Source organism: Bactrocera tryoni, chromosome 1 (genome assembly GCF_016617805.1).
Source record: "Bactrocera tryoni isolate S06 chromosome 1, CSIRO_BtryS06_freeze2, whole genome shotgun sequence".
Taxonomy (NCBI): domain Eukaryota; kingdom Metazoa; phylum Arthropoda; class Insecta; order Diptera; family Tephritidae; genus Bactrocera; species Bactrocera tryoni.
In genome coordinates this window covers 5,900,781-5,913,318 of record NC_052499.1, presented here as the reverse complement: position 1 = coordinate 5,913,318, position 12,538 = coordinate 5,900,781, and the positions used below count along the sequence as shown (strand labels likewise).

The following is a 12,538-nucleotide window of genomic DNA, read 5'->3' as shown; positions in this document are numbered from 1 at the left end:
CTTTTTCTTGTTATTGTCATTATTTAAAATACTTCACAAAAAGTAATTGTAAAGATTCTCTTGGAGTTTTAACATTTTCATGGGTCTAGCTCATAATGACCAAAGAAAGCTTAGCTTAAATTTTTATTTCTAGAATTTTCTTAAATTTCCAGTTACGTCAGTTCATTCCTTGAAAGAGTTCTTTAATATTTTTTAATCCTTTAAAAATGAAATAGCTAAACACTAATCTACATATAAACCAATTCTCACTATTTGCACGAAAGCGCTTAGAAAACAGTCTACACAACAAACTATTACTTTCCAAATGGTTTATCACTGCTAATGGAGTCAAACTTAATTGACCTAAAACAACAAGAACATTACAAATAAACATAAATAATCTTGATGTGCCCGTTTGTAGACAACCGGTAGCATAAATCACTTTTATATAATTTGTGTCATGAGCAAAAATGTGAGATATGTTGCTTTAATAGTTTGGTATAAATGGTATTTAGTGAGACAGATATGTGAAATATATTTATTGCAGCAACACATTACATACAAGATACTACTGCCTTAACAATAATAAATATATATAATATAACATTATTTTATTTGAAGAAGAATTTCTCACATTTATGCTTAATTTATGTATTTTATTTTTCATTTTTAACTTGCAGGCTCACCACCGCCCACAGTGACTTGGCTCTGGAATGGCCACATTCAGAATAGTGTTGTGGATTTCACAGCAGATGGCACCATCAAGAGCAGATTGTTGGTGAAGAATTTGTCACGCATACACCAACATGCTGTGTTCACGTGTCAAGCGAGTAACTTTCACAAGAAATATGTCTCCACCAATATCACCATTGAATTGTATTGTAAGTATAGAGTGGATTTATCCTGTATGCAGATGTTTATAGCAATTTAAAGATATTTGATAGAATAGCTTTGAGTGAGCTAAATAAATTATGCCATTAGTTTAGTATTCCATTTTGTGCGCCACTGCGAATCATAGGTGCCACTGCGGATGAGTAACACATGCCTCTATGAGAAAGTGTAAGCAGTATTTTTGCATAGGCAGCTGGAAAACACTAACGTGGAATCAAACGTTACACATAATGACATATTTTGCACATTTACGTAAATATATGTATATATAAAACTTTGAAAAAATCACTATCCCAACATCAGTACGAGTCGTCAACAGCCAAGCTCAACTATTTGGTCACAAAACCAATAAACAAATAAAAAAACTTCCACAGTCAGTGTTTGTTATATAAGTATAATAAAATATTGGTATTACGTGATAATATGTATTTATAGGGTAAATATGCTAGAATTTTTGGAGCGCATAGATTTCCATACTTCTTTTCTTCTTCTACAACATTGACTATATATTGGGATTCTATAACTAAAACAAAAATTAAACAAAATGTCTTCAATTGACTCAAAACGATTTCTCTGAAGAGCCAGAAGTCACATGGCGCTAAATCAGGTGAAAACGGTGGTTGCTGCACGATATTGGTTGAAAATTTGACGAAGAACTCGCGAATAATCAAAGCAGCTTGCGGCCCACAAACAAAGCACTCAAATAGTATTACTTGTTGAGAGTTTGGCCGGTAGGAGAGAATTCAGAGTAACATATCCTTGATTTTTGGCCTGCTTTGAAATGTTTTTTCGTCTTCGGCTCACCTTTGCCACGATATTAAGTCGGTTCGGGTTGTAAGCATAGATCTAAAACTCAATGCCAGTAATAATACGTTAGATGACTTCCCAGTAGATGGAGAACATTGTTTCTCAGAAACGTCCTCGATCCTCTTTTCAATAATTTGTAGCAATAAAAAACACCTTCTCGTGAAAAAAAAATCACCCAAAGCCTTTTACAACATTCTGTACGTTTCAGCACCAGAATTCTGATTCAACACACAAAACTTTTTTGATTAATTTCACTCATCGTAAAACTCGCCGAACGCACTTATTGTACTTCAGAAAGCCGAGCGTATACTAAACACTAATGATTATTTTGTTGTGAAATTTCGCGCAGATATCATTGGCAGTCATACCCACCAAGAAAAAAATATTTTCGAAGAATGGGTTTTCACGTGAAATTTAAATTTAAAAGTCTTACTAATTTTTGCACAAAGCAGTATTTCTTTTCTCTATTTGGTATTTACACCAATTATATAATATTAAAAAGCTGTAAAGTTAAAATAGCATTCTCAGATATGTATTTATGTTGGAAAATATTTTGTAGAAATATCTGCTGGAGAATGTCAAACTGCGCCTTTTAACATGTTGTTTATTATTTATTTATAGTAAGAGATCCGTGTTTATTTATTTCCTCAGCTTTTTGCTGGTTTGATTGAAGATAGCGCCAACATTCACTTGTCTGTCGGCTGCTGACCTCTGCCATCTTCGTCATAATCCCTATATATGCTTGGCATTTGTTGTTTGTTTAATAAATGCAAAGAATAACGGAAATGCGTAAAGCAAAATATCAAAATACAATTTATATCGAACTTTAGTTGCTTTACAGTTATAAGCAAATATAAGTAAGCAATAACAGCAACTAATCTACGAAGTGCACATTCAGGAAGCGTCGAACGTGTGAAACAAAAAGTTGTGTGAAATTTAAACGATTTTGGAACTGAGCAATGATTATCACACTAAATGAAATATTGCTGTATCTGTGCTTATAGCTACATAAGTGACACTTTTTGTGATGGTAAATATAAATTTTTAATGAACTCTATTTACATATGGAGATTACCATTACTAATTAAAGATAATTTTTTTCACAAACTTCGCAATACTTTTTTTGTAAACCTTCAATTAAGAATTTAGTAGAGTTTAGCCTACAGAGCTTTCATGGAAGTAATATAATTAAATCGGTTTGATATCTCCTACATGTTTTTTTTTACTTCTCACGCACTTCACTTATTTTCACTACTTTTGTGATTTGGCTGCAGTTTGCTTGCTGTCAACCAAATTTGGCTGGTACCTAAAATCGGCAACACGGTTTACATTTAATTAATTTTATAACTGAGACACAATCATTCAGAGGTATTAGCACTCAAATTAATACGAGTTTATACAGAATATGTCAGTAGCGATAGTGTATTTTGTTAGAATGTGAGTTGGTTTAATAAAATGTTTATACAATCGCATTTAGTTGCCCAAAAGTCGGTTATTTTCGTTGTGTTATCTCAGTAAGTGCTAATCAGCATAAGCGTGCCACGGCGCTAATGTGGGAAGCAGCACAACTATTGCGTTTATATTTACCTTGCCAGCTATTTCGATTTTCCTGCAGGATTACATATAAATATTCGTTTAATTATATTTAACAATTTTGCATTAAGTTCGAAAATTGTATGCAACAATTTCGTAACATTTGCATGTATACCGCCACAGCTTTGCCAACCACCGCTTAGATAGCAATTTTTCATGTTAACAAAAACCCTCAACAGTGGCAGTGTTTCGGTGCTGTGAGTGTGCGCTTGTGTGGTATTATGTGTAACGGTCGACTTCGAACATAACCTTTTGGTGATCTTTTTGATTTTAATTAAATATTTTAAATTTTAATGGTACACTAATGTTGGAACTAATGCCACAACCACGGCCACCACACGCACAACCAACCGGGATTTTGGCATGCTTAGTAAGCGCATTAAATATTTTCATTATGTAAAATGTTTAATATGAAACAAATGTATACGTAGTGCTGCTATTCCACTTCGCTGGAATTTGGTTGAAAATTTGCAAATTAATTATATGAACGGATGGATTATGAAATCAGTGGGGCGCGTCTTTATGCGCGAAAATGCAACAAAAATTACACAGCCTTCACGGTACATGTACATTTAAACACACGTATGCGTAAGCACTTCGCTGGTGAAAAAAATATTAATATGATTCAATTTTCGTTATTTATACACCATTGTGAATAAAGGCAGTTATTCAATAATTAATATCCTATTCATTTTAAAATTTAACAATTGCAATTAGCACTAGTATGCAGAATAGCTCTTATATATTTTGTGCATATACCGGTTTTGCCATAGGCATGATAGGATTTCTAAGTGTCATTTCGGCCGTTTGTTATATGTCATTATCTTTAATTTTTTTCATTGTATTCATCAATGTTTACAATTTCATGATGGAAAGATATTTGCAAGAACAACGTTTACTAATTACTCAATTTTATCATTAAAATAATCGTTCTCCAATTGCAACTTTTCGTGCACTTTTGCCATTTCATGATCCAACTGTGCCCACTATTCGTCGAATTGTTGAAAATTTCGAGCCAAAATTTTCCTTACATAATGATCAAGTACTAATAAGACAAAGAACCGCTCGAAGTAATGAAAATATTGCTGCCGTTCAGCCAAGTGTTTGTTGAAGGCCGCGATTTGTCGATTTCAAGACGTTCTCGAGGTTTGGGACTATCTACAACCACTAACTGGCAGATTTTGAGAAAGCAGTGGGTATTATATTCATATTTAGTTGTTCTCACTCAAAAATTGAAGCTTTTGGACTGCCGTAAATGTCGTGAATTTGTTGATTTTGCTTTGGAAAAACTTGAAAACGGTAACATTTTTTTTTTAAGAAAATCATCTTCTCCGATGCGGTTCACTTTCATATAAGTGGTGTGGTAAATACAAAACTGTCGATTCTGGTGCGATAAAAATCAACATATTATTTATGAACAACCATTAAATTCACCTGATCACAGTTTGGTGTGGTGTTTCGGTTTGGTGTGATCATCGGTCCGTACCTCTTTCGAAATGGAGCTTGCGATACCGTTATTATCAATGGAAAACGGTATGGATCGATGATACGTATGTTTTAATGGCCGCAATGGGAAGAAGTTCATCTTGGCAACATCTAGTTGTAATAAAGCAAGGGGCTACGTGCCACACAGCACGTTCAGTGACGGAATCATTGCTAGTAATGTTTAGAGATTATCTCAAGAAATTGTGACAATGAATGGCCTTCAAAAAGTTGTGATTTGACACCGTAAGACTAATTAAAAATAGCTAATTTGTAGCATTCTCAGTTTTATATGAACTTTGGATACCAATAAAAATGCCATCCTTTTAAATTGGTAAAGTATTCAATGCTTTTTATAAATTTTTAAACTAGCACTTAGCAAATAAAATGTACGTGGTACTTATTCTCATTTCATATATATTCATTTGTTATGCTTGTTTCGGTTTTTTATTAAATTTTTACTTGCAACTCCACTGCCATGTGTCCAATAAAACGCTACACCTGTCATCGTTAACAAATTTTAAGCGGTGAAAGGCTATCATTTATCAAATTAGCATTATACTTACCCCACGAAACCGTTAATCTGAATTTGTAACATGTATGCGAGAAGGACATAGATCATTGCAGATACCTACACACACAGGCGGTCTTAAGGCCGCAATTCACACCTCACTGATTCATATTCTACGCATGTATGTACATACACTGAAGTATCCAGCGAAGAAGCACACTTTATTTGAAATATATCCCAAAACTCAAGGCATTTATTGGAACGCAAATGTATGGAAAAATATTCCATCTGTTTAGCGCTTTTGTTTTGAACATTTCATCATTGATCTGGTTACTGTGAACAAGCGTACAATGCCACCGCCAGCGCTGTGATATTTCATGACATTTTTTATAACGTGGATTAAAGTATTCAGTCCACTCTTGACCATCCGCATGTTATTGTTTTTGTTACGCCACAATTAATAGCAACAATGTCGAGATTTTAACGCACCACAAATAATACTATTTAATTATTGTAGTTTAAGCTTATAAATTAATGGTGGAAAATATCGAATGAAAAACGAAATAAATTAACACCAAGCATAATATATGCTATGTTTTATGCATAAGGCTGTATCATGTTACCAACTGCAGCAAAGTTGAAAACAGCGTTAATTTTTTGTTGACAGTTTGCTTTACGCTACTTTTAGTATGCTAACTCAAGCTGCCTTGCGGCCGGGTGTGTTATAGTTTTATATTAAAACTAGCTGACCCCGCAGCCGTTGTCTTGCGTGAAATTAAGTGTTTTGAAATGAAAAGAAAGTTAAATTTATCATTTCATTTTTGCTTTTTCAATGTAACGCAGCTTGATAAACACCTTTTGATTTCCGTACCGATGTACAGAAAAGATGGTTTTCCAACTCGTGAGCATGCCACGTATATCTGACCGTGTGAAAAACATAGCATTTCCAAATTTATGCCACACTCTTCTAGCGACTATCCTTGTGTCCTGTTGATTGTCCTCTCAAATGCAATTTTCACTGGAAACGGAATACGTTTGAACTTAAATGGCAAATCGTTAGAACTCAACGGAATTCTTAGAATCAAGCATTCTGCCTCCTTGTATTCGATAGCGCAGATAGCGGAACAACATAAAGACAGATCCAATTTTTTGACGCAAATGATATGGTGGCATACCAAGCCTGTCCAAAGAATTTAGAAATTCCATTGGATAATTCACGGCGTTGTCTTTATTGTCAAGACGATCGATCGATTTATACGAGCGCAAGTCTCCCGAAATTTGAATTTGAATCTTTCAGTCTAAGTCAACAACATCGGTATTTTTGGCAGCTAACATGGCGCGTGCACTTAAGGAAGTATCAACCGGAATTTACCCATTTCCAATTTTTAGCAAAGACGATGTAAAATGTCTTCGGCAATGTCATTTTTGTTCGTATCTCACAATTGTCACGGATTTGAAGGCTGATATGTCGAAATGTTTTCGCGAAAAGTGTGCGAACATCATTTTCATTCCAGTGATTCACATGTTCCAGCAATTGTAATTGTAATGCTCAACATTGAAATGAGTTTTGAATGTGAATTAGACAATAATGGTGACTATAGTACGATCTGTGTGTTGTAAACTTCGATCTTCACTATTCTAAATTGAATGCTGGATTTTCTAACATTGTCGTCTGGTGAACGACGCCGGTAGAGTGGATATCCATCATTTCTAGTTTGTGTTTCTGAAAGAAAAACAGATGGATAGTGTTTGGTGCATTTATTGTCAGATTTACAAACCGAAGTGGGATTGTGGTGTCCGTAAGGCCCATGAACCATACTAGTTTTCATCACTTTGTATAATACTGGATCTTTCTCTGCATCAGGAATTTCAGCAGAAATGATTTTATCAATTTGATCTGGTGTAACCATTATCCACCACCCAAAGAAGAATGTGTGCGTGCGGCAAACCTCCCTTTTTGCCACTCAACAGAGTACATCTAGCATCTAACAGCACTACTAACCATTGCTTCAAGATAAAGGCCATCAAACATCGTATCTGTTATTTGAAAAGTCGTGCTGTGACATCGTGACGATTGCTTGCTGATTGACCGTGATCCATAATTCCACATGTACATATGCCATCGCATCCTGGGAGTACTTCTTGCCTTGCCTTGCCTTGGGCTACCATACGTTGATGGCAAAAAGAACGCCGGCCGATATTAGGGCGACCTCTTCGCAATTGATCACTTTGTGTGAAACACACGTAAAGGTTGCACTGAATAATTTTCAATAATTTTTCTTTTGAATAGCCGAAATAAAAAAGTAAGCGACCGAAATTGAACGATTCAAATAATTCAAAAATCAAAATATTGAAAAACAAAACTAACAAAAATTTAAAAAAAAATTTTATGGAAAAAAGTTACTTTTGAAATTATCAAATTTTCCGACTTTTCCTCTCAAAAAGTAAAAGGTATTTTTATTTCTGAACCTTCCCCAATCCACAAAGAACAACCTCTGAAAATTTTATCAAGATTGGTGCAGCCGTTCTCTTAGCCCAATTTTTTGTATATTTATACTAATACCACCTTTTGCAATTATCCGCTATAGACATTATTCCATCGGTGTAAATCGAAATTTCAAAATTTCCAGAACGGAAGCGAACGAACCATTGTTGTGCTACACGAACTGATACAGCATTGTATTCGTAAACTTCACAAATTTCATTGGTGTCTGGCGTGGTATTTTTCCCTATTTTATACAAAGATTTCAAAATATAGCAATTTTTTTCATTATTTCCACTCATTTTTTAACCGCTGTAACTTTTTTCATCTTACCCGAATTTGATTTCCTGGGTAAATGAAGCTTAAAATCTCACCTTCCCAACACTATATGGTATGACACAATGTGATTGGTAGTACTGGAGATATACGACTGCAACAACATCTATTGACAAAATACGAAAAGACTTTTTCGACTACCCAATATTTGTTATAGACTTACTTTTCTTCATTTTCATATTTTTCTTCATGTAAAAATAATGAGAGGTATATAACAATTAAACCAAAGCCTGGATATATTCAGAAAAAAAATCGTAAAAATATCATAAACAGTTTAACGAATATTTCAATAAATTTCAATATAATCGTGAAAGCCATTTTTAATAATTTTAATTATAAATATTTACATCTTAACATAAGACAGTCAGAATTGGCGTACGAAGAACATATCTACACTTTATTTTATCTTATAACCTCAAACGTCTCAAAATTATTATGATTTTAATATTTCTTTAATCTCAATATAATTGCAGTGCGGCCGCTTATGGTTGAGATTTCCTTCAACAATCAACCGATGTCTGCTGACCGGAAATACGAAATTGAATGTCAAGCCATCGGCTCGAGACCACCATCCAAAATTACTTGGTGGATGGGAAATATGGAGCTGTTGGGACACAGTCAGAAGGTAAATAAAAGTATTTTTCGAAACCAAAAATCATGTTGCTGCAATGCAAATGCTGCAGAAAATACAAAACATTCAAAAGCTTTTTGGAAATTGAAACAGTAATCTACTAAAATGATATAGTACAAACATTTTAACATTTGTTTAATGAAAAGTGCAATATAATAACTTTTAATTAGATCACAGTTAGTATATTTTTACCTTGAAAAGATCGATTAAGTCATATCGGTCTTTCTGTCCGTCGCGGCTTACACAAACTAATCGCTCAGTTTTTGAGATTCCGAACTGAAATTCTACAAACGTCCCTTTCTTAACAAGAAGCTGCCCCTTTTTCGAATATCGCACCACTATAGCATATAGCTGCCATTAAATTGAATGATGGAAAGTGCTTGCATGGAAAGCTTTTTCATTTGACAAAATATGTCCAAGACATTCGGCATGGATTATTGAAAAAAGTGACCGTCCAATCTCCGAGAAAACTGTTCGTTTCGATATAGCTGCTGTATATACTGACTGATCAAAGCTTTTGTAAGAAATCTTTTACAGTTGGGTCGGGTATTATAGCATCGGTTCAACCGGAGTTAAATTTTTTCTCTTGTTTTGAATAAGATATTGTAATAAATTTATTATTTTAGTTTTTCTAAGGAAAATTTGTAAGAAAGAAATTGCGTTTTTCTTCTTTTTTTACTTTAAAATAAATAAATATTTTGCTTTTCTTTGTAATCAACTTTTTTTTGCTGTATTTTCATATTCTTTAAAGGTTTCAGAAGATGGCAATGTCAGCCTTTCCGTACTCAGCATTACACCGACGCGTGCTGATCATGGCAAAGCGTTGTCCTGTCGTGCGACGAATGAGCTGGTGCGCAGCGGCATACGTGAGACGGCGATGAAACTTAATGTATTCTGTAAGTAGCATTGATATTATTTAAAATTCCTAACTTTTTTTATGAATATGTGGTACCTATAAAGCATTGTTTCACTAACGTAAACTTCATCTAGAAACTCTGAGTGTTAAACAAATTTCCACAAATAATATTTTCAAGGTTCCCGTAAGCAGTATATAAATGTATACTAGAAGAGTAGAAATATGTGTCCGATATTTTTGTTATTAGTAGTAAAAATCTTTTTGAATGTGCTTTTGCAAACATTTTAACATTTGAAGTGAGATGAACTTTGGTAGAGGTCAAATCAGTCAATGCCGGTAGGAAGAGTAAGAAGCGCCGTTCTGAGGCTCAAAGTATATTTGGCGAGATAAGTTAACAAGATTTTTCCATATCACCATTTTTTGGTGGAATAAATAATACATTTTCATACAAATCCATTTTGTCAAGTTTCTCTATAATATTTACGTTAGAAACGATTTCGATAACGTTTCACCACAAAAAGAAATGAAACCAAATTATTTTCAGTTTGTTTAATGCAAAAGTTTATATTCAAATCAATTTCACTAAATTTGTATTGGACTTATACTACATATACACATATTGACACATTGCTTTAGACGTGTAAGTATATATAATATTATTATTTTCTCAACTACATACCTGCATACACACATTTAAGTAAGCCACAATGATGCTCTGCCAAATTTTGTGTTACAAAGACAAAATCCATATAAAAATATATATGTAAATATGCATAAGAGAGATGAAGCACTCAACTTGATTGGCTATAAAATGCATTGTTATGGCGCAGCCGCGTCGTTGCTTTGCTAACAATGAAAAAATCTGAAAGCCAAACAAAGGAAAAATACAGAAACTCAAAGCAGCGACGTTGGCAAACAAAATACGAGCGGAATATGTGTAAAAAAGCTAGATTTTCTAAGACGCTCTGAGCATTATAAAAGAAGACGAGCAACATAGAGCTAAAGAAAAATAGATACTGTTAAACGTACTGGTGTCCTTATAGTATAAATGCATGTACACATAAGCTTTGCAATATTTTCGGGGCATAAAGAGCTTGTTAAATTGAGACATATATGTACGTTCTCAGGCAGATTTTTGCTCTATGTGTGCATGTTTGCGTACTTTTAGCTACAAACTGTTGACGACGAAGAAAGTCATTAAACGGAGAAAGTAGAAAAAAGAACCGTTTCACACTTTTGCAAGCACCCTTTACTCGACGACTTGCCGTTATCACTTAAATCGAATGTTTTCGTTATACAACGAACATTTCGCCGCGCACATATAAAGCAATAACAATGAATCATGAAAAAACTCGAAAAAACTTCAACCAAATTGTACACCGACAACCAAACCTGCTCCTTGCATATAGATAGCTGTGAATTTTACGTATCACAACTGCATTTTTTTGTTTAAATTATAACATACTTTTTGGCATTTTCACACTTCATTCTTTACACACACCCACACCCACACACGCTCAAAGCATAACCACTGCATGCCACCACATACCGATGTGTGCAGAACATGCGTGTGTCCTCTGCTTGTGTGTGTGAGCGCTCATAAGCATCTGTAAACTATGCTTGCTCACTTCGACAACTCGCCTGCCTTGTCTTCGCAGATATTAAATTAGATAACATTTTCAATTTCCTTGCTCATTTACATGAACATTCCGCTTTACACAACCTCCAATGTGCTAGGGAAACTGTAGTGAGCCGAAACACAAAGGCACGAAGAAAAAATTATAAAAAAAAAAAATATTTGCATTGAAAACAGTGCCAACCAGGCACACATAAGGCGCCGATTGTGACACGAGAAACTTGCAAGACACATATGCTCTTCGATATGAACTAGCACACAATAGGCAATCAGTCGTTGTTGAGTTTTATAAAAATTATATTAGAAAATTAATTTTCAGATGTTCGAATGGCTTTGCACCTACATTATTTCGCAAAATCGAAGGATTTTATGTTATTATATAAACTTTTTACAAATTTCTTTTTTTATGACATTTAATTCTACTTTTAGCAAGCTCTGTTGCTGTTGCTTTTTAATGTCTATCGTTCTAGAGAAAATCATATTTTTGAGAAAAATTTTTAATATATTATTGTAGCGATTGCCCCACTTTTTAAACCAGTTTTGTGGTACGATTGAAGCCTTCAACCAATGGCCATTCCGCCTTTCTATCTTGAGTTCTGAGAGCTGAAGAACGTTGCTGGAGGCTTAACAGAATCAATAGTGATTAGAAGCAAAGCAAAAATAAAACTTTTCATTCTTAGTTATTTTGGTGAATTGATCGATTGTGAGCTTGCTTAGGTGTGACCTGCTTAACATGTTTTTTAAAACTGTTGAAGATACACATAGTATTGTAAGTGTATTTACAATATTTCAATGCAAAGAAAAACTTTTCAATTTCATAATCTTAAAATCGAATCATTCTTATTCGCCACACTGTAAAACAACAATGAAAATATACGAAACATAATACAAATAAATTTGTTGCTACGTTTATTTGCCTGTATAAATAGCAATTAAAAATATCTACTACAATTTGATTACTGCAATCGTTTTGTAGCAAGCAGTAAATATTTAATAGCACAAAAAGCAATAACAAAATACTTTGCTCAATATTACCCGGCAAGAGAGTTTCACTTTGAAGTGCATTTCACCTAAAAATCAACTATAATAACTTTGTATTTCTTTTGACATTGATTTTATCTACATATTGCCACTACACACACACACTTGCTGGTGCAATTAAACATTGTGGCAACATATCTGGTAGTACCAAAGAATATCGATATGCATGAATGAAACCAAAAGCCAATTAGGATTGAGTTAAAGTGATTGACAATTTCATGTATTTTCGAATTTAGTAAAAACACAAGAACACACATATATATATATATATCTATGTGTGTATATACAAACAT

At 33.9% G+C, this 12,538-nt stretch overlaps 1 protein-coding gene across 1 annotated transcript in view; it reads left to right on the top strand.

Annotated features, from left to right (window-relative positions):
* Positions 1-12,538, top strand: part of LOC120782288 — a 112,798-nt gene that overhangs the window by 65,255 nt on the left and 35,005 nt on the right. Inside the window, exons 6-8 of the mRNA XM_040114492.1 lie at positions 660-860; positions 8,555-8,706; positions 9,464-9,608. Of these exons, the coding sequence (XP_039970426.1) occupies positions 660-860; positions 8,555-8,706; positions 9,464-9,608 (498 nt within the window). The remainder of the gene's footprint in view (positions 1-659; positions 861-8,554; positions 8,707-9,463; positions 9,609-12,538) is intronic.